Genomic DNA, 24,777 nt, shown 5'->3' on the forward strand with positions numbered 1-24,777 from the left:
TATTTAACATTAATAATTATACACAGACATGGCACAGTTTAGTGCATATATATTTCCAAGTTAAACCACCTTAGTACTGAGAAAAAACTGAATTATAAGCTACAAAACTGGGGCTTCTGGTGGGAATGTATTAAAAATAACAATATAAAACTAACAGAAGTCATTCCACTAGGCTGAAATATTTGATGAAGGTAATTAAAACAGTAAAGTTTCAGTCAGTAAAGGTATGCTATAACTATTTCAAAAACACCTCTACCACTCACACTAGTCATTCTGTTATACTTTTTTGTAATGTGCAGCACAGAAGGAAGACATACTTTTGTTACCCCTCACTTGAAACCTGATGTTATGATTTTGTTGCGTTAATGCCATTAGAGCTTCTGTCATCTTTAAATATTACACGTGCACCATATGAATAGTTAGATCACAATCAGATCCCATAACCTTCTCACTATGTTGACACAGTAACCACAGAATTTTTTGTATTTTTGAAGTTTGTAGTTACAAAATGAGCTTTGTGCTGCACTCAAATGTATTCATATCTGTGCTAAAAATAATATTTTTGATAACATATCAAAAAAGAATTACTTCACTTCAACAGGGATTTAAAGTTGCAAAGTTTTTACTGCACATTTCTTACCTAAACAATTGACTACACACATCTCCATATAGGTTTATACAATTGAAGCCATTAGCTTAATCTAAGATATCCAATTAAAAGATAACCAGTGTTTAACACTGAAATTTGTATAACATTTTTCCTTTCTGAAAACAGCTTTAAGCTATTTAAGTGGGTCAAACTTTTCTTTAAAATTAAAGGCTGAAAAAATCATGAATGCTTTAAATTTAAAATCATTATTACAATTTATCCCAAAATAGTGGGCAAATCTTACTAATGCTAACAATGCTGTAAACCATCATACATAACATCTAGTCATTAGTAAGTTAATAAATATTTTATTAGCGCAAAAAAAAAAGAAAAAAAAAAGAAGAGTTTATTTTGCACGAAGATAGTATAATCATGACCAGAGTATTTGTTATTTCTATTGGAAACTAGGGCAAGTTACCTAAAAGAGTTTGACAAAGTAAAGCAGGGTTTTATTACACTGAAAAATGCACTAATACCCTGCATATGTCAAGTTTCAATAATACTTTTAGATTTTGGTAAATATAAAATGCTCAGGTGATGAAAAATCTGTCACAAAAACGTATTTTATTTATTTTTTTACTAAACAGTGACAAATTAAATTCTTTAGCTAACTAGTTCTTCATTAATCTCCATATAAAAGTGATTTAAAATGTTATTATACATAATACCTATACATGAACATATCCTTAGGCCTTTCATTAGATACAATGTGCTTGATTATTTATACTTTACACGCAACCCTATCAAATCAAAATGTGTCCATTTCTAGCTGTTGTCTATAGTGAAGGACCACATATATATATCCAAGTCTTTAATGATTTACATATATATATTTTTCATTCTCTTTACAATTTACAGTGCATTCATCCGAAGTCACTGAAATGTTTCTGCCCGTCATGTTATCATTAGAAACTTTTCATTAGTTGAAATTACATCCAAAGTTTTAGAAATCAAGAGATGTTCATATTATTTGACTAAAAGTAGAAGTTAAATAATATTTTTCTCCACTCAATTTTTATAACACTAAAATGACCATGCTGATTTATAATATGTATGTTTTTTTAGAGGTAGTGGTTCTAATGAGATTTCATTTCTTTCATAAATTTAAATATATATACACACATGTTAAATGCTCAAAACATTTACTACGTATTAATCTACAAACCTTTTTTCAATGAAATGTCTGGTATTGCTCATTGTAGTTTTGTACACTTTTCCCATATCAACACAACAGGTAAAGTTTACAGACTTAGAAAATTAAAGACTTTACATTGGAGCTAGGCTGAATGAAACAGTACGAAAGTAAAAGATCTGGTAATGGCATCAATATGTCAGTAAATAATATACTACAGACAATGTTTAAAAAAAGCTTGAAAATCTACAAGATTGATGAACCATTATTCATTAGAACAAAGTCCAGATGACATAAACAATAAAATAATCTACAAAAATATTAATAGAAGAACAAAAGTTATAATTTTCCTATACTGAAAATGTATTTCCAATAGGTACTTACCTCCTCTCACATAAATAGCTATTCTTGTTCAGTGCTACCCTCTATATGCAAAAATATTTTTATGCATGCCACAAGCCTTTTTTCTCCCCTCTATTGGAATTTATTAATTCCAATGAATCTCTCATGCAAATTATAATGTGACAACCCTCCATCAATAAGTGTGCAACATACTCTTATTATGCATGTGATTCCCTCTATTCAATTCTACTTTACTATCACTTCAATGTTTGGCAGAAAATGGAAGTACTGGTTTCAGTGGGGAGGAAGGGTGGGAAGAGGTAAGTACCTATCAGAAATACAATTTCAGTATAGGAGAATTGTAACTTTTGATACAGTACATTACCTCCACTCACATAACTAGCTAGAATCCCACATTGAATAGGTGGAGGGACTGGTGTGAGAGAAATAAAGAACCGACATCCATGTAGAGGTATGAAAAAGGATCATTCCACTGGTAAGTCAACTACAATCCAAAACCCAGGCCGCTGGGAACCGACATCCATGTGGAGGTAGGAAAGAAGATCATGCCGGTGGCAAGTCAACTACAATCCAAAACCCAGGCCGCCGAGAACCGGCATCCATGTGGGGTAGGAAAGAAGATCATGCTGGTGGCAAGTCAACTACAATCCAAAACCCAGCCATCTAGTAGGGGGTATGAAAGAGGATCATACTGTCTTCACCTCAAGTTCATGATACCATAGAAAATCTAGCACCAAAAACTAATGAACGGGGCACATGTGAATATGATAAATTGATCCAGTAACCCGACATCTGGTATTGAAAAGATGTTTACATAATGTAAACCACCTCCCTCAAAAGTGAAATTGATCAGTACCACTCCAAGTGCATTAACATCCAAGGAATAAGAAACATCGAAGGATAGCAGTAGGGAAAGAACAGAAACAATCCACAATTACCTCCACCGTGAGCCACAACACCGATGAAGTATAAAAGAGTGAGGAATATAAACATCTGTAATATGTGTGTGAGGATTAATGTTGATTGGTTCTACTCATAATCCAAAACTTGGCTACTGGGATGATCCGGATAAAGGAGAATATCTGTAGAATGATAAAGAGTAACTGAAACATCGATGCCACATAAATCAGACCTGCGACATCTACAGGTTATGAGGAAAAAGGAAATAAGTCTTAAGGAAAAGGTGAAACAAGGAGCATGTGGAAAATGGTTTGAACAGAGGCAAAGTGAGGCAGTGAAAGAGGACATTAACCTTCCAATTTGGTAGGACAGTCCACTGCAGTGGATGATGAATCCAGAAGGAATGCATCAACAGGGAAAGCATATGAGAGGTAAATACCTTATGGTATTGGGAAAAATGAAAGGTGTGGGACAAGGCCACCCAATAACCCGAGATAAAGGAGACAGAAGACCGCTGATCGAAAAGCCAAGTAAGAAAATCCACAATATGAGGAACAGTGGGTCGATCAGCAGAAAACCCTCGACCCAGAGACCAGTGGTGGAAAAACATCCATTTACATTGATAAACTTCCATGGAAGAAGAACAAATGGATTGAGCCAGAAATGAAGTTACTCATCAGGACAAGCCAAATCTCTTTGCCTAGGACCAGATAAAAACCAGGCACGAAGATGGAGGACATGAAGGGTTGGATGAAGCACTGGTGATTGAGGTCAAAGAAGAGGTAATGGAGGGGTAAAGTGGAGCTGGAAAAGCTGCGGAAACCATGGCTGAGCCGGCTAGAAAGGAACAATGAGATGGACTTGACAAGAAATGGTATGGATGATCAAATCACCCAGTGAAGAAGTCGATTGGGAGGATAAACATATAGGTATTTGTTGGTCCAATCCTAGCTGAAAGCATCGACAGCCAGAGCAAGAGAATGAGGGACCAGAAGCCAAAACAGAGGTAATTCATGGTCGAGGAACATGGCAAAAGCATTTATGTGAGGAGTACCCCACTGAAGGCAAAGCCAATGGAAAACAAGATAGATTTTGTCTGAATGGGAAAGCCGATCTACAACAAGATTGAAAGCACCCAGAACATGACACGCAATGATATAAAATATCTTGCATGTGGACCCAAAAAAGAAGATTCAACGTATGAATACAGAGGGATTGAGAACGGGTGCCACCTTGGTGATTGAGATAAGCAGCCACTGCAGAATGGTTGTAATGGATCATTACCAGATGATTTCTGGCCAGATGGAGAAAATGAACCAAAGCCTGTTTTACAGCAAAAAGCTCAAGGATGTGGATATGATAAGACCTCTCGGCTGCAGAACAATGTCCCAAAGCTTCCTAGAAATTGACCCACGCCCCCCATCCCTGAAGGGATACATCTGTGAAAATGTGTAAATCTTGATGAGGAGGAGAAATCGGAACACCTGCTGACCTGTGAGACTTGTCCAACCATCATTACAGATCGTCGACTAGGGTAGGGGGAAGGGTAATATGAGCCTGCAAAGGGTACCGTGCAAGATTCCACTGGTCATGAAGTGTTTGCATATGAGTACGACCTAAAGGGATAAGAGCTGCCATGGAAGACCACATCTCCAAAAGCAACAGAACCTCAAGAGCTGTAATAGAGGGAGCAGTAAGAGCACGGAGAGAACTGAAAGCTATATAAAACGAGTGTTGAAAAAATCACCCAAATGGACAAGATATTGGTTAGGTTGAAGGAATGTCTTCTCCAATTTGATTAACCAGCCCACTCGAGCCACCTCTAGGAGCAGCTGATGAGTGTAACAGGCAGACTCCTGTTTAGAACGAGCTAACAGTAGCCAGTCATCAATATAATGATGAAAGCACAACCTGAGAGCATGTAGGTGACAAGCGAATGCCCTGACCACCAGACAAAAAACATATGGAGCCGAAGCAAGTCCAGAAGGCAGTGCACAAAACTGATAAACCACCCCATGATGAACAAACCAAAGATATGGTTTGCGACTGACAAGATATTGGGATATGCAAGTAAGCATTAGTGACTTCCATCTTGGTCATCCACAAATTAGGAGAAAAAGCCTACTTGAGGGTGAGAAACGATTCCCTGGTAAAATGGTGTAGAATGAAAAATTGACTGAGGCGGGACAAATCTATTACAGGTCACCAGTCTCTGGTTTTCTTGGGGACAATAAACAGCCTGGAGGAAGATGATGAACAGGTTCAATGGCCTGTTGAGACAAAACGTCTTGAACCACCTCTGACATATGCTGGCAGGTGATAGGATCCCAAGGCATAGGGAAGGAAATGGGTACCAGAGAAATAGGAGGTGGGTGGGGAGAAATTGGAAGACAAGTCCCACTGATAAAACTCGAATAACCCACTAATCTGTGGTGAAAGATTGCCAAAAGGGAACACACTTGCACAATTGAGCTCCTACCAGACTGGAACCCACTGGGTAGTAGTCACCAGTACTGTTGGCACCATGCCTATCTCCATCAAATAAAATAAGGAGATAAGAAACTCCTAGAGGGAGGAATAGGTAAGGGCTGAGAAGGACTAAGCTGGGAAACAGGAATAGGGACTTGTTGTGGTTCTGACTGCAACAAATGAGCTACCAAAGAGGAAAGGGTAGAGTGTTGATGCACAGACTCCACATGTGATTCCAAAACCTCAGGTACATGGTCGAAAACATACTGCTGAAGAAAAGGGGACGTATGTAAATCCCTTAGATAAGTGTGCAGCAAACAAACCTGGGACAAGGCTCCATCATGACCCAGAAGATCCCAACAACAGAGAAAACACATGTGTAAAGCAAGAGCCAAAGACAACAGAGGAACAAATGTGGAGGTAATAAAGGAGAGGCTGTCCCTCGAAAAACCTTCAGGATCTCGGTGTATCGCCTCTGAAAGGAGATGGAAGGTAGATAAATACCATACAAGTGAAGTAAGGATAAAATAAAGCCGTGAAAATTGGGCATGGGTTAAATGTGCAGGAAAATTAGGGACTGCCCCCCACACAGGTAGAATAAATCCCAACTGCTGAGAGTCGAGAAATGGACAGTTGGGCTGATGGTAAGCCAAGGCAAACTGATCCATAGCCCATGGAGGGCAGGGCACCCTCAATCAATTGTGAAGCAAATTGCTCAGCATGAACCCTAATATCTGGGGGGGGGGCTAAATACAGAGAGGAAGAACTATCATGCAACAAAGAAGGATGGGATCATAGAAAATAAGGGAAATGGATAAAACATCACATACCTGAGAAATCATGTCTAAAAATGCCATATTAGGCCTAGCTGATTTTGCAGGTTGGGCATAGGAAGAAATAGCAAAATCCAGTGGTGGAAAAATGCTATCAAAATCTTCATTGGCCAGAACTGGTTCCGCTTGTTCAGGAGGAAGTGGGGCAAGTTTAGGAGAAGGTGGTTGATCCATGTAACGATCAATCTCTCAGCGGATAATCGCTGATAAATCCAATGATGGGTTACCCTCACCTGCAGCCTGTAAAAGTGCTTGTAGAAAGTATGATATCCAAAGTGGTAACTTAAACCTAAGAATTCATTTCAAAAATATGAATCAAACATTAAAATGGTTTAATAGACAAATGCAAATGTGAGAGAGAAAAAACAAAAAACTGGGAAATTAAGTTAAAGTAAAATGAATCTTTAATATAACGAAAAAAGCACCAAAACAAAAAAAATGTCTCAACATGAGTACTGCCAAACTCAGTCATAGTTAAGTAGAACTGAATAGAAGGAGTCATATGCAAAATTAGAGTATGTGACACTCTTATCAGTGGAGGGTTGTTACATGAGAGATGCACTGTAATTAATCAATTTCAATGGAGGGGAAAAAAAGGCTTGTGGCATGCGTAAACTTTTTTTTCATATAGAAGGCAGCACTGAACGAGAATAGCTATTTATGTGAGAGGAGGTAATGACCATATCAGAATATAATCATTTGTGTATTTATATCTTGAATAAAAGAAACTTCTATGATATTTTAGTTTTAAACAACTTTCAGTGTACAGTGTGATGACGTACACTTATGTGGTGTTAAGAACACATATTTTTGAAAGTATACTAAAAGCATACTGATAAAAATATCTAATAAATAATAAAATCCTCAGTCCAAACATACCACAGTAACTTTCAAGTTTGTCTGTAAATTTTCCCTGATTTATCTAAAACCATGCTTGTTTCAAGCTTGAAGGTCATTTTCTAATTTTTGAAATTTTCAATACAAGTTTTTGAACAGGAGCTACTTCTAAACCTAAAATTTGTTTTATAAGTACTAAAAAACTCCACCCAAAGTATGTACCAATAAGGGAACAACCATTTCTGTTTTGCTACTGTTTACAAGAAAAGCATCAGCAAAAGAACTTATAGGTTCATGAAAAAAAAAACAGAAGTATAATTGTTTGTACGAATAAGACAGTTTCATAAGGGAACAACCATTTTTATTTTGCTACCATTTATAAGAAAGGCATCAACAAAAACAACTTATGAAAAACATAAATACACCAGAAGGGAAACTGTAAGTATATAAACACAGTCTATTCATTTTGACTTGTTCTCAGTTTTAATCCTACCTGGTAATGTATGTATATATATTTATATATATATTACTCCTTTAAGCCAAGAAACAAGACATTTGAGTAAGCTCTAAAGTTCACGTATAGCTGTAGTTTTACTCAATAGCTAAGTATTCCAGAAACTTTACAGAGAAAACTGTGTTAATAGTATGTCTGAGAATGTCAAATAGAAATTTTTAATAGCAAGACAATTATAAACAGCTCTTTAGACAATCACAATAACATTATGAATTTGTTCAGCAAAAACTTAGAAGATAAAAATAAAACTATGTACCAGTATACTAAGCCTAAATTATTAACATCAACTTTCACGTCTAAATGTGTTGAAAAGCAAAATGAAAATGACATAACACTGGAATGTCTTGATTTTTGCCTTAAATTATACTTGACTAAAATTGCAATATCCATTAAATTCAAAATAAATACTACAAACTATCATTAGTAAGGGTAGCTGATTCCTCACCTGTGCTTGCTTATCACAGTTTCTTTTTATTCATTGAAAATAACCCTTAAGCTCTTAATAAACAAAAGTTTTTTACAATAAAATTTCTTTTGAATAACAAAAATGTAAAGCAAGGTTTCCAATCAACCTGAACTCTTGTGGATCAACTTATGTGAGACAGCTTCATTTAATAACCATTTTTATGGTATATATGCATATTTCCTTAAACCTTATGCAGTATGAAGCAAGTTGTTTAGGATAGATAGCTATACTAAACCTTATCCAGTATTAAATCAATAGTGTAAAGTATATGAAATAATTATAATAATCTATATTAAAATAAATTATAATTGATGTCAAATGTTTGCTGGCATTAATTACTGAAATACGAATAAATCTCTCACTGGGTTGCATATGTCAACTAATTTAATTATAATAAATGTAGTAATTGTATGTTGAGGTTCACTCTTTAAATATGACAAGAGTCTCATATTCAATTGTGTAGGAAGTTGATTTAATTAAAATAAATGTGTTAACTTCTGAAATACAACTAAAATCAGTCATTGCAATTCGTAAGTCACGTCAGTTATAACAGTAAGAAAGCGATACATAATTTAAATAATACCCTAAAAACAACATGATATATACAGAATCTACCATCTTGTTCTTATGATTACAGTATAATAATGAATGAACAAAGATTTATTATTGTACTATGAAAAAAAAGACATAAGAAAACTAAATTGGCATAAATTCTTGAAAAACAGAATAGTAAAGATGTTTTAATGTTAAAGCTGAAAATTCCACATTAATAATACACTCAGGAACAAGTGCACTGATTTTAATTTTTCTCCGTTCAACATATTTGAAGTCAAGGGATGAAGACTTTACATGCATGGTATTCTGGTACCATCCTTATATCTATGGCAGTTTTATCAATTTTTACAGGAATTTTGTGCTACATTCTACAAAGACTAAACTTTTGCCAACTCTGTTTAAATTATGCTATGAAAGGAAAAGTTAGAGGTCCACATATAACTGTATATAACTCATCTATCAGGTTCAAATGAAAAGCTAGTCCATCTTAAGCTATCAGTAGATTCAAACTCACCTGGCTGTTGCTCTAATCTCTGACTATGTTGGGAAACATGCTAGTCCAAACAAAACCTTTTAGGGCAAATCTTTCATGCCAGAAAAACCCATCAATTAGCATTTCAAAATATATATGCTAGAAATATGGTACTTTATTTTACATTCACCTTTCAATCTGAGTCTGTAAATCATAACAAATTATACATTCTTCTGTTGTGTTGTTCTTGGTATACATTTTCAGGGCTTTCGTTCATGTAACATCTAGTTGTTCTATTGTTCATTTTAGGCTTTTGCTAAAGGACTATAGTCAGTCTAAAAGTTCAAGCTTAAAATAAATATCTATGCATTTCTGAAATGTAGTTTTACTGAAAATTTTTATTTTTATACCTAAAATTATAAAGAACTTCGTCAGATTTGTAAACACCAAGATGCAGTCTAGTACAACTAAAATATTTTGTTTAGTTGTGAACAGTAGAATTATAACAAAATTACTTATGTAATGAGCTACAATACTGGAACACATCTACAATCTTTTACTGAGTTGCATAGAGAGCTGAATTATAATAAAATTATTGATATAATGTATGGCACTACTGAAATACATCTACAATCTTTCACTAACTTGCATAGAGAGCTGAATTATAATAAAACTATTGGTATAATGAGTTTCAATACTGAAATACATCTATAATATTTCACTGACTTGTGTAGAGGACTGAATAACAACAGAACTTTTTAATGTAAGGAGTTACACTACTGAAATACATCTACAATATATTTTTCAGTTGTGCAGAGTTGAAAGATTACACATGCTATTGATATAATGTGCTACTACAACACTGAAATACATCTATAATCTAATGAGCTGTGTACAGATGCTGAGTGAGTACAATATGAAAAGCGCCAGTGATTACTATTATTATTATTATAAATTTAATCTTTTCAAAACAAATATCCTTTAAGTGTGGTGAAGAAAATTAAACACATGAGCATGCCATATGGAAAGTAAACAACACTAACTTGTTTGACCAATGTTGAAAACAATGCCATTTACCTAACTTTTACAAACAAACTTTATGACACATTTCAAGCTTGTTGTTAGAATTCATTAGTTGAAGACGAGTCACAATACAGCCACTAATGAAAGGCCCGAAAAACCTTAAGTCTTGTATGTCAGTGATATTTGTCAATTTATTATTTTATCTTCATTCATTCTGTACCATTTCATGCTTGGAATGAAACAATTAAAACACTGAGTAACAGAATAAAATGATACATTTTTTTTCAGTTATAAGTACACAATGGTTTTAGCTTTACTGTTTTCTTATGTGAAACTTAAATTAAGAAGATCAAATACTCCAGGTTTTTATACAACAAGTGCTAATCCAAATAAATTGAAATTCTGTCTAACTCCATTATTTTAAGAAAATCAAAAACTTCTGAACTTCTTAACATAAATACCTGTGTGCATGTACACACATTCAAGAATCATTAATAAACAATCATATCAACATTATGTACTGTTCTAGTTTATCCCACCAGGAGAAAAATAAAGTTATACTCTTAAGGTAATATAATCAACTCAAACAAGCCAAAAATCACAGCTTGTGAATAATTTAACTGTTAACTGACCCAAAGACAGCAGCAAATTCACCTTCCAGCACAATGATTGTCTTGATAGTTTAAACACATGCACAAGTGAGTGCAAGATACTTGTAAGTGACAGTAGTAAAGGTGACAAAATTCTCACTTCTCATTATGAACAGCATTTAGTCAAAACAACCTCTGGCCACAATTTTAAAATATCATAACAATTAAAAACTAAGTAAGTGGGGAAGGCAAAACTGGCCCATGGTACCAGACTGTATCTTCAGCACATTAGTTGACTCAGTAAACAGACTGTGCCACAGGAAAAAACCATCCTGCAATGGCTGGAGTACTGGGAGGTGCTGCATAGCTGACAGAGAGAAGAATTATATTGTCTACTCTCTGTCAGCTTTCCAGATCTCTATATTCTGCATTTAAGAGCCTTGAAATCTTACTACAATCTCATAAATTATTGGGTAGAGTACTCAGGTGGGTTTCTAAAATCTCCTCTGTCGACCCTGTTGGTACTTGAGTTAGCGGAGATGTCAGTGGAGAGGCATCCTTCCTTGGTGGCATCCTTTCGTTGATCTTGTCTAGACCTTTGGCTTCTTCAAAGGATGTAATCTTGTGTTGTGGGGAGATTCCTGTTGCAATAACTGAAACAATAAAAACATGTTTAGCTCGATCTCCCCCATATAAACCTCTAGACTGTTTATATAGACACGAAAACAGTATTAATTGTTTTGCTAGTGAGTCAAACTTTTATTCTTTAACTAACACAAGTTCACAACAATTAATCTTGTGTGAAAATGTTCCAACAGTTACTTAAACCAAAGAAATTGAACACTTATATTTTGAACTAAGAAATAGTTCAAAATATAAGTGTTCAACTAAGAAATGGTTGAACACTTATATTTTGAATTATTTCTTAGTTGACCACTTATATTTTGAATTATTTCTTAGTTGACCACTTATATTTTGAACTATTTTTTATTTGACCACTTATATTTTGAACTATTTCTTAGTTGAACACTTATATTTTGAACTATTTCTTAGTTGAACACTTATATTTTGAACTATTTTTTTAGTTGAACACTTATATTTTGACCTATTTCTTAGTTGAACACTTATATTTTGACCTATTTCTTAGTTGAACACTTAAATTTTGAATTCAAAACAAACTTAAGAGGAAAAATAAAAATAAAGGTATTTATAAAAGTGATCCAACCACAATGTTAGGAAAACACTAGGTTCAAAAATTAATTAAAAACAAATACAAAACCCTTGATGAAGAAAGGCCCACCTTTCAAAAGTGCTCAGAGTTATAGTGTTTTGTATTTGTCTATAAGTGTGACTAAAGATTGCTTACAACTCCCATATTGTCACTGTTCATACATATGACAATAAAGAAATAGGTTATTATAAAAAACTGTCAGTCCTACTTTTTCACCATCTTATCATTGCTTCATCATTTTAATAAAAATATTTTTTAATTACGTTTCTTAATGGATGTTTTAGGCAGTGATTTTAAGTTGTGGAGGCAGTTTTAATGGTGTGGATATGTAATAAAATTGGCAAAAAATGTCCACTTCTGAACTTCTCTGGCAGAAACCACGATATCTGGTATATATGGGTTTTAAGATATACCGATTTCAAAACTTTAGGGAAGCCAGTTATCAGTTCAATACTTTCTTATTAACACTGAGAACAATGTAAGTTTGAATCAAGAATATTTTATTTTAAATTTTAATAGCTACTTTAGTACTAGCCATCATCACATGCATACTTATGCCATATCTTATCCAAATGTATGTGATCCTTAACACCTAGCTGCCTCATTTTACCTCTCATTTTTGACAAAATAAACTTTAAAAACATACAATCACAGCCTTGGTGCAATAGCAAGTCAAGTGACACATGAGAAGCACAAAAATGAGTCAAGTTTACTTGCTCCTTCCTTGTTTTGATCTAAATTAAAAATCATAGTAAGATTAATGCTGTTTAAACCGAGAAAATCTAAGATACAATTATAAGTATATTTGTTTATGTTAATGTTTTTTGTTAGCAATTCTGTAATGTGTCTTTCTGAAAGATTGAGTCAAGTAATATTGTCATATATACAAAATATTAAAAGTATGTGTTTTTCAGTTGGAATCTACTTTCTTCTTAAAAAAAACAGACCATGCTTTCAGTGGGGAAATGCATGTTAAGCTTTTCACTCCCCCCTCATCAAAAATAAAATAAAATTTTGGCTAAAAGAACACTAGAACAGTAAGCACGGTTAAAACATTCTGCTTTTTTTTATGAAAAAAATTGGTCTTCTCTGTAAGCAAATATTCTGACCACTTGTGTGACGTATTAAACACCTCCTTCAGATATGTACCCGGCATGGCCAGGTGGATAAGGCGCTCGACTCACAATCTGAGGGTTGCGGGTTCGAATCCGCATCCCACCAAACATGCTCGCCCTTTCAGCCGTGGGGGCGTTATAATGTGACAGTCAATCCCACTATTCGTTGGTAAAAGATTAGCCCAAGAGTTGGCGGTGGGTGGTGATGACTAGCTGCCTTCCCTCTAGTCTTACACTGCTAAATTAGGGACGGCTAGCGCAGATAGCCCTCGTGTAGCTTTGCGCAAAATTCCAAAACAAACAAACCTTCAGATATAAAAATACACAGAATTTGGTAATGTTTCTTATCTATTATTCTGATGAATATGCACAATTTTTCTATGAAAATATAAACATCAGTTTTCAACAAAAGCATTTACAAATAAGTTAGTAATTTTGTGTAAATGCCACAAGCAAAAGCAACAGGGTCAGACAGATGCCATGACATACCTGAGAGTTAAATAACACAACGCTGTGGAACATATGAAGTTATATTAAAGGGTAGAAATGTGACTTAATCAGATATTAACTTAATGGAGAATTAAAATACAAATTTCACTCTAAACCTAGTCCATAAAAATATTTAGAACTGAACTTTCTGTACCTTAGCAAGTTATGAAACTAATACCTAAATTTACAGAAATCTCCCTAACTGGGAAATCAGTTTAAATAGGTTACCATAGTTTTTTTATAATAAACTACAGTCAAGCATGGTTATAAGAAAACTTTAAGGACCACTGTGTATTCTTCATTACAGGCATAATTTGTTATAGCAACTGTGAACATTAATCAGCAAATTATAAAATTTGATATGACTAATGTCTTGTTTTTATATATGTATTTATTTGAAAATTGCAGTAAATTGTGTGAAACATATGACATTCTAGAGACAATACGAGATTTTCAGTAGGTAATGCAGTTTGTATCCAAACAATAATAGTGTATTAATATACATATGCAATTAACATTATGAAACAATCCATACACAATGCACAGTACACTACAATGAAACACAGGAATATATTTATATTTGTATTATACAGACAAAAAAAAGTAACTATTCCCAATGAATTTCACATGCTTCCAGAGTATAGACCATAGTTAATGAGAAATAAATTGAACTTAGCAACAGAAGTGAAATTGTTCTATTTTCGTTATTTTAAATGCATGATTTCATTATAAGTGTGAAAATATAACTTGTTCTTTATGGGCAGCCAATAGTTATCTTTTAAAATATTCATTATATATGTCATTTCAATATATACACGTTCATTATAAATGTTCTCAACTGTGAGAAGATAAATCAGTTTTGAATATTATTCAGTGAAAACATGTCAGACATTGATAGTTCATCATTCTATGACTTGATATTTTAAAAATTTGTGAAAGGCACAAATAGGTTCTGAAAGTGAAAGAACTAAATGTCCTTGTCACATGGTGGGGAGGGACAATCTAATACTCAGAGAAAAACCTTTTTTTTGAGAAAAAAAAAAAAGAGGGTGGGGTGGGCATGTACTTATTCCAGGCCCCCAAATATACCCATCACCATACCTTAAAACCTTTATATACCAAATTTCACGTTTTTTGCCACAGGTGAGCATCTTTGTCACATATCCTCAAACATTAGATAAACATTCCTATTTAGCTCCAAAGGACAAAGGTATGGGACAATTTGGCAAACTACATATCTACATCACTTTATAAATGTTGTTCTTTAAAGTTTCAAGTATGTTGCACATCAAAAACACTTCTTTATTATGGCTTCTTCACACTACAAACTTTTCAATTAAAATAAGTCTGACATAAATATAAAAATATCATTCATTATATATTAAAAAAAGTATTCTATTGCTTCTTACTATTCTTAATAGAAGTCTTTCCCTCAGATAGAATGCCAGAAGGTAAGGTTCCCGAAGGTGTCAAGCCTTTCAACTGAAGCACACTTTCACTCTCCTCTCTAGCAGAAAAAGAAATCACACAGAGCTCACAAATGAAGCAGAAATCAGTAAATAGTTAAATTAATGAAGAGTTATAATTTACAAACAACCTGTAACAATGTTTTAAAACTGGAAAGATTATAGTATACATTAATCACAATATAATATTATATGATACACTCAATATTAGAAAAAAAAGTACTCATTTAAAGATACTTTTTAATTTTTTACTTTCATATTTATAACAGCTGAGAGACAACTTGTCAGAGGAGATAACTTATAACTAAAGAAATTTAAAACAAAGTGAGTAACACTAAAAAACTTATTGTTTAACTAAATGTACTTGTAATATATAAGTGTACTTGCTACAAACATGTACTGAAACTACTACTCTTTACAACATCTTACAAAAATTCCCATAATGCATAACATATATCATAAGGTTTTCCCAATTTACCTCACATTTCCATGTGGCTTTCAAGTATTTTGTTTTTGTGGAAAATGTAATCTATGAGCTAAAGTAAGGTTTCACAAATATCTTACTGCACTACACAAATGTTATATATGTTACTTGCAGAATAGTCTTCATACAAATTGTATAGCATGTCATATAAACACATTATGAGAGATTTTAACTTAATAATCTCAGACATTCCACATACTGATGTACCAATAACAAAGAAAGACCATAATTACCTTAATACTGAAAACACTCGAGCCATTTTTCCAATAGCCCTAATTTTATTTCGGATCACTTCTTTCCTTGCCCCTGCTGTACCACCTATGAATAAAGGGATTTCATTATAAATACCACATTAAATTTAGATATATTCTATAAAACAGCTTTACAGATACAATATGTACATTGGTAGAATAATGGTGTGATATACCTTAACTTTTAGTTTGAGTTCTTCCTTATTTTGCAAGTAAAATTACACTGAGACACAAGATTTACGCTCCATTTAATCTGCAAGTCCTAACAAGCCACAAGTTCACTCCTAAAAATATAAACTATACTAACATGGAGGTCAAAACAAAGACAGTTTTAAAAATAATTTTGTTATAAATTTTTAGTATTTTGCAATTACTACTACAGTTTTTGATATTTTACAAACAATCTATTTATCTTTTTTCATAAAGAATATAATACTCCTTTTTTTTGTCTTTAAGATATTCTACGACTGAAGGAAAACATTGGAAAGGATGTTTAATATTTTAAATAATGCATCTTTTCACAATTTTTGCTTCTCATGTTAGCCTATCATAAAGCTGCATTAAAACTAAATGTAAAAAAACAAATCATCTTCAATTTTCATCCTTTTCTCCCATTGTAGGAAAAAGTTTGTTATTAAGCAATTCAATCAGCACAATTAAATAACATGCTTATTTACACAGCTATATAAATCATGGGATACTACATAAAACTATAACAAAACAATCAAAGAAACATATTATATTTAAGTTGTTTTCTGAATAACACTATGAAGAAAGTTAGTGAATGTGACATTTATGAGAAATTTATTTTGCACTTTAACAAAAATTTAAACAATGTATTGAAGAGTGATTAGTTGCTGTATATTCAGTCTCTGTATTTCTACAGAAATGAAACATTAGTGTCACGTAACAAAAAAGGTACAACATTCAATTGATAATATGTTTCTATGGGTACTTTGTGAAATTGGAATTTATTTAAAGTATTAGATAAAAATCAGAAAAACTGAGGAATCAAAATAAAACTGTACAGAGTTTTCACACTAAACCTGTTTCTTAATTTTTATCTTAGCAGCTGAAATACTGAGTTGTTCTTTTAAAAAAGAATACATGCTAATGCAAAGTGTAATGGATTTATTAAATATGATATCAATTTTCACCATACTAATTTCTTGATATAAATTTGTGTGAATTTAACAATCCTGTGGTGCATATTCATGTCAATGTATCTTTAATCAAATGTAGTGACTTTCTTTACTATGCGGGTGGAAAATATAATCACGATTACAGTTCACAATTCTATGTACTACTCTACATAGAAGCACATGCAAACTACGAAACATCACCTACTGTAGCACAACAATGAAAATGACGTAAACTGTAACTTACGTGTCATTGGATTAGAGAGGGAAGAAGGAAAAGAAGTGTTTGGAATGAAATTTTTAAAGTCATCAACATTTAATAGATATTTATTAAAAAAACCCTAAAACTTACATTATTTTAAACCAATATTCAAATATAGAAAAAATAAAATAAAATGTCCCAAACAATCATAAGGTACTACAAAGTTTGTCAACTCTTAAATGTGTCTTAGAGAAATCTGATTGAGTATAATATTACCTACTACATGGAAAGATAACATATACAGCAATATTAGTTTCAGTAACTTTACTAGAACTACAACCACATGTAATATCATAATAATTATGTTCAAGCACCATGTCACTTGGCAATATGTTAAAAACCAAGTGGATACCTTACAACTTTAATTAATCTATATACATCTTATATGTATGCAGAACCCAATCTACAAACTCAGTTAATAATATTTAATAAATAAGGGTTTGACTCATCAGAATATTTTGCCACTGCCTACCTAAACTACGCTTGTACGTCTGCCATACAAAAATATTTTTATTGCTTTCAAAAAGATATAATTTAGCACAAAAATACTCTGAAGAAAAAAAAAGAATGCCTAAAGAAACTATAAAAAATTCCAAAATCTGTGTCTCGTTTCCAAGTCTTCTAAACTTTCCATTAGATTCCTGTGTTCATCCTTACAGGAGCTGCAGGTAGTCATTTTATCACTACACCATAGATTACTACACATACTATTTTCTTTACACTGACATAAACAATTTGTACTCTGTTTTACCTAACTGCACTTAAACATTGCCTGTAGTTATTTTCAAGGCTGTTCTTAATTAGTAATTGTTCAGATCACATACTGTGACATCATAATTCATAAAAGGGTGGGAAGGAAGAGCTTAAGTAATAATACCACTAAAAGAGAAAGGTTCATTTGTTTGTTGAATTTTCACACAAAACTATTTGATGAGCTATTATTATCCATGCTAGCCTTCCCTACTTTTGTAGTGAAAACAGAGAAAGCAGCTAGTGAATACCACCCAACATCAACTCGTAGACTATCTTAATCTAATAGTGTGAATTGACTGTCACTATTATAACATATCCATAGTCCCAAAGTGTGGAGTGCAGTTTTTCTTTGGCAATAACGGGGGTACAAACCATGGATCCACAGTCCACCACACTAGCTGCTGGGCCATACTCAGCCCAAAAGAGAAGAGAAATCATATGAGACAAAAAACAAAAACAAACATGGACAAGTATATTATCAAGCAAGGATAGTTTCTTATCAAATGTAAATACATACTATAGAACAGAGAAAAGTTCTAAAAAACATCTACAAGTGTGTAGTTTACAGGTAATGTTTCCTGAAGAAGTGCAGAAATGAATATTCATGGATTTTATTTTCCATTTTACTTTAAGAATTACATTAGATAACTGTTATAAAATTACAAAATATTGCTTGTAAAACTGTTGAAACATAAATATAATTATTATTTTTATTTAGATTTTGAAAGCTGCTATGCAGGTGTGCACTTGACACCTGAAAGGTGCTTAGTGATTTGAATAGGATTAACCAAAAAAACCATCCAAATAATTAATATCTGACTGTAAATGCAAAATAGGAAGCAATTATACCAGGCTATACATCTCCCCTTCCTTTATCCCAACAACAGAAATGTTTGTAGAAACAAAAGTATTTACAAGTCATTAAAAATATTCATAATTTACATGCTTGACATTCTTTTTTTTAATAGCATTACAAAAACTTTCAAAATAGGATACACGGATTAAAAACTATATAATATCACAACCTTTAACTGGTGCTTACAGCAAGGAGAAATAAAATAGTAGTAGCACTGTTCACAACCTTTAACTGGTGTTTAAGGCAAGAGGAAAAAAATAGTAGTAGCACTGTTCAAAACCTTTAATTGGTGTTTACAGCCAGGAGAAAAAAATAGTATTAGCACTGTTCAAAAGCTTTAACTGGTGTTTACAGCAAGGAGAAAAAAAAAATAGTATTAGCACTGTTCAAAAGCTTTAACTGGTGTTTACAGCAAGGAGAAAAAAATAGTAGTAGCACTGTTCTTAAATGTAATGCATATGTATGTTATTCTAGTAAAATCATAAGATGAAACACACCATTGAGAACTTGAAATCTTTCAGCAGTTATATATTACAGGTTGACCAATTTTGGGTTTTAAATTACCTGACCCAGGTCTTGATTTACTACCAAGGTATCATATATTAAATTGGGAATCTGAACAAAAAAAATTCAAAAAATATGACCATAATGCAGTTGTAAGCATGGGCCTGTTAAAGAAGGTTGAAACAGGCTTTTCATTAATAAATACTGGAACTTTATAAAATGAAAAGATTTCAAGATTTTACAGTAAACATCAGCATATAGCAAGTACATCCCAATAATAACTTACTGCACCTTAAGTATTAATATTTCTGATTGATTTAATGAAAGTTTTTAAATTAATTATCATTCAAACAGGACCCAAGTTCCCTGAATTTTTCACAGTGGGTACTTGGCTCCAGATTTTCTATCCATGCTGAACTGTAATATATACATAAAATTTTATTATCACCTTTTAATAGAAAAATACATGTTCATTATTCTTAGCAAAGGTGGCATGATGAGGCCAATTTATGTCTAATAGCCTAAGTGTTAGGAATTTTGTAATGGCTCATCTTAATTGCCAATGAGTTTAAAATTATTTTGAAGTGACAAGAAAACTTTAATAATAAAATACTACTAGGCTTAGTGTTGTAAAAAAATGAACATTTGAAATAAAAATCTAATACAGATTACTAATGTGGTTAAGGGCATCTCTGTAGTGGGTTACCTAAGCCTAATCATCTAAAAGAGTTGAAATTAGTTTCACCCTGTACTTCTAGATATTTAAAGGGAAACACAATTTCTATTTTTTGTTATTTACTTGACTTATGAGTTTTTTAATACAACAGGACTCAAACTTGTAAAATAAAGATTAACTTTTTAATAATATTAAATGAAATTCTTAATTTATAAGCCTAGAAAGCTGAAGAACTGATATTCAGATATGGCAGTAACTAAAACATTATTGTGTCTGAACACTTCAGATATATGCACAATTAGACAATTAGAAACTCTAGTAAATCTCTAATTCTTAAAAATTACATGCATGGATTATTTTATTTCAAAATTTGTAATAAATATTTTATTAAATTTGGTTATTTTAATCCTAAAACTGTTTTGATGGAAACTTGGTGAAAAAAATTCTGCTAGAATAATTTCTCATACAAAAACTATGAACAAGTTTATGGTTGATCTCTTCCCTCAAAAAATGCTATGAAACTCTAAACATGTCGTTTAGTGTTGATGAAAATTCTTTCCAAAGAAAGGCTACTTTTGCTCAGTGATATTCCATTTTGACCTTGATTTGCACCATAAGAATGGTTTTCAACATGTTAATGATATCTAGGACACTCTATGCACTTAGCATAAACAACAATGAGTGTCTTTAAACTATTTCTTATGATTTTTACTGATTAAGGTTTAATAAATCATAGTTAAGTCTGTCAGTCATTGAATGATCTAAGACAATGAAAGTGGTTATGGTGAGAAGATCATATCTTTTCTTACAATTCCTTCTGCTTTGATTGGATTCTAAGATTTATGGATAACCTATCTTTCTGACTGCTTTAACTTCAACAGGAATCTATCATGACTATATCCACACCATCTGCATTTCATGCACACAACACACCTTCCAACCTTGTACTTACAACTTAAACTAGGGTAAACATGACTTTTGGACATTCAAACAATGTATATTGACTAGTTTAGCACTGAAAACAGGTCTTCTATCAGGAAATTACTCTGCAAAAGGCAATAAACTTTCACCTAAATCTTTACACCAATAGGTGGAAAACATTTTTCAAATGAGGATTTCTCTGTAATAGGTGAAATTATGAGCACAAAAATTGAATTTTTCAAAAGTTCTAATCTGTGGAAGACAATTTTAGTTTTTTTTGTTTTTTTTTCATTTACAAAATATTTTGAAGTCCAAAACATCCATTAGTTCCAGTACAATCGACTTTTGATTTTGGATTAAAAATTATTTAAAAAGTTGGGGAGGAATATCATTATATGTATGCAAAACATATGGAATGTACAAGTTATTTTTAATGTAATCGAGAAATGGAAACCCAAGCTTGATTACTGCAAAGAAGCATGATATAAAAGACTGTTTAGTTTTTGTTATAATAACAGTTAAAAGCAAATGATTGTTGGAAGTTGTGTTTATAATTCATTGATATTGAGACTATCAAATGTCGCATGCAATACACTGACATCGAGAATATAGAGATTTATAGAAAGCGGGCAGATGATTAAGTGATAAACATATAAATAGTGTGAGATGAGCAGAAGCAATAAACAGACAATAGCAGAAGAGAGTAAAGTTACGGCCAAGGTAAAGTTCGGCATAAAGTTAACTACCGTAGAAGTGATAGGCCTAATGTTTAATATGTTAGAGTAAGACTAACAGTAGAAAAGGACATAAGAATAATAATTTATTTCCATCAAAGTTGGTTCTAAAGTAACTGATTCAGCCTGAGTGTACTTTGACAAAAGGAAAAGAGGATATTTAGAAGAAAGAAGACCAAACGATTACTAGAAGAGTAGTATATGACTACTGTAACTCACACCACAATTGTAAGTGAATCACACACAGAATACTAGTGTGATAGTAATAGAGAAGATAGTTTAGCTAGTCAACTGAAATTGTAAAGCAATTGAATAGGTCTGATAACTGGATTTATATTGAGTTTACTTCCTACACATGATGAAATTGGACACTACTATACAGGTAATAACTGATATAATTTACTAATATTGTTGTATAAGTTCAGGTAATTTGGTGCAGATCACATTAAGTTTCATTGGACCTTTCAGGATTTTAAGCCTCCATGTTTTAAAACAGCTTTTCAGTTTTGTGTTTTGCTCATAACAATCTACTGATATGAAAACCCTCTGTTAATTATTAATCAGCAAGATTGAACCTGCAGTAACCAAAAGCTTATCTAAAATGTTATCTGTAAGCAGTGTTAACAATCAAATTTTAAAATGTCAAAAAATCCAAGTTAGCAAAATAAAATGATTGTTTTTTATTACATTATTCTTTCTCAATCTATTGCAGGTTTGAAGCCACTGCCTTATCTTCTGTATGTCTTAATCAATACCTTTGATACTTGGTGAAATTTTTGTTGGCATGGAATAAACAGTGTACTTAGTTGTAACTTATTGATAATAGATGAAATATCAAATTGAAATGCTTATTTTAGATACTTATTGTTTGATATCCATAATGAACTTATCAATATATAATGTAACCAAAAAAAAGATATCCAACAGCTAAATATGCCTACTAAACACACTTACAAAACAATAAAACTATTAAATATCTAATTTCTTAGTAAGTTGTAACAAGTTTTTCCATGAATACAAACAACGTATGTGCTATTAAATCTCTATACAAAATCTTGTTTTTCCAAATTCTGTGGTTAATGTTAAAAACATCTATTTGATCTTTACATAGAAAAAATTAAATATATGTTGATACTATTTTGAAATCATGTTTTAGAATAATACTAACCTTCAAACGAATCATCATCTTCAGACATTAGTTCATCATCGGAGCAGATCTTCAGAAGATTTACTAGCATTTCAGTTACTGTAATTAGTATAAAATGCACCTTTAACTGATAAATTATTCATGAATATTTATGATCTCCTACATGCCAAAGCTATGTTATTTATGTGGCTAAAATATTATTTTTTCATATCTATTTTATGCTTTTCACAGAATCTTCTGATCCTACTCATACACCACTACAAGATTTAGATACCAGTGTTGATGCAGAAAATCTTGACTCTACTGCTATGATCAGGAAGTTTTATTTTTGAAATATCTAGACTCCTTACATAGATAAATTTACTCGACTAAAAACCTTTAAGCCTTTTAGCAATAATTAATGAAACAGAAAGACACTGACAGAGTATTACTATTTACAGCTTGACAAGTATAGCAATTTTAAGTGCTATATCATCCTCAAGTGTAGCAAATTAATTTTTCTGGAGATTGAAACTGGGCACAATTTTAACTTTGATTTCCCATGTCAGACAGCTGTTTTAACAACTAAGCAAGCTACCAGATCACAAAAATCAAACCTCAGTTTTCATAACACATAACTCAAGAGTGAGTAACATAACTAATAACAAAATGATGAAGTTAATTAAAACACTTTCCTAGCAATATGCATCAGTATCAATAATAATATTATGGTGCTCCCTGGTTATAATGCAGGTTTTAGGAGAGGCACGGAGACCTGCATTATAATAGAGGAAACAGTCGTATTGGCCATTACAACTTTTTAACTTTTTAAATTTTCTTTAATTGCTACAAACAATAAAATATAAAAAAATATATGTATTGACATCAATATAAAGTCAATACAGGGGATTTATTTAGTTGAATCATTTCTTTAAAAAGTTCTGGAGTTTCATCTAACTTGTCGGAAGAACAAATGTAGTCTTCCTTCTTCTACTGTCCATCCACGTATTGCACCATCTGGGATACCAAACTCCTTTTTAATTTGCACTTTTGAAACCTCACTTTTTACTCTTTCAACACCTGTTAAGTTTTTTTTAAATAATGTATGACTTTCTCCTATTTATGTTCGCCATTACCCATAAAAAAATTCGAATATAATAATACATGACAATTCTACATTTGTGAACTTCACACAGTAATCGGATAATCACAACACTTAGATGCCATTAAAGACATACAGCGGAAAGTTCCTCGCTGGGCAAGTTCAATGTAGAATGTAGGGGAAGGAAGGAAGACCCACAATATATCTGAATCCACAGTATAAGTAACAGCTTTATATCCAGGTAGCACTATAATTCACTTAGACTGAACATAGAATTATTTTTTATTATTGAAAATAGTCTGAAATAAATCAGTTGTGAAGACTTGAATTATTAATTTTTATCTCTGAAAAGGATAACTGTAACATTATTCTGTGTAGCATTAGCATTTATTAACATTGTAAATATTCTGCCACTGACATAAGATTTATCAGTGTTGGATTTATTTTTTGCATGTGAAAATGTCAATAAATTTGTCGTCCATACTTAATTTCATTTAAATGCAATATACTTTACCTTTCTAAAAATAGTTTTAATAGCAAATGATTACTACAAAAACAATGCACGCACAATACAGAATAAAATAAAGGATAAAATGAATAAAAGTTGGTGTTTCATTGAAACTTTGCCAGTACCGTGATCATTGCAAAATTCCTGCCTTCAAAGGTTAACTCAGAAAATATCTGAAAGGTATCTTACCTTTCTCTCCAACAAATGGCAAAGACCATGTAAAGACATCCATAAAGTTGGGTAGCCAATAAGGATGAGGAGAGCAGTTGAACTGTCTAATGTTCATGACATTATTTTCATATTTCAAGACAGCAGCTAAAGTTATAAAACAGGTTAGTCTTTAAAAAAAATATATAT

General features: G+C 32.3%; 1 protein-coding gene across 2 annotated transcripts in view; it reads right to left on the minus strand.

The window, feature by feature from the left end:
* Positions 1-967: 967 nt before the first annotated feature.
* LOC106458858 (serine/threonine-protein phosphatase 2B catalytic subunit 2-like) overlaps positions 968-24,777 on the minus strand; it is a 48,352-nt gene continuing 24,542 nt past the window's right edge. The window contains exons 9-13 of one of the 2 annotated variants that reach the window (XM_022385213.1): positions 24,610-24,735; positions 22,853-22,930; positions 15,822-15,897; positions 15,048-15,145; positions 968-11,456 (exon numbers count right to left, since the gene is read on the minus strand). In XM_022385213.1, the coding sequence (XP_022240921.1) occupies positions 11,263-11,456; positions 15,048-15,145; positions 15,822-15,897; positions 22,853-22,930; positions 24,610-24,735 (572 nt within the window). In that variant the 3' untranslated portion in view covers positions 968-11,262. Of the gene's footprint in view, positions 11,457-15,047; positions 15,146-15,821; positions 15,907-22,852; positions 22,931-24,609; positions 24,736-24,777 lie in introns of both variants that reach the window. The other variant, XM_022385212.1, reaches the window with a different exon arrangement.

This window comes from Limulus polyphemus, unplaced genomic scaffold, assembly GCF_000517525.1.
Source record: "Limulus polyphemus unplaced genomic scaffold, Limulus_polyphemus-2.1.2 Scaffold524, whole genome shotgun sequence".
In the NCBI taxonomy this organism is placed as follows: domain Eukaryota; kingdom Metazoa; phylum Arthropoda; class Merostomata; order Xiphosura; family Limulidae; genus Limulus; species Limulus polyphemus.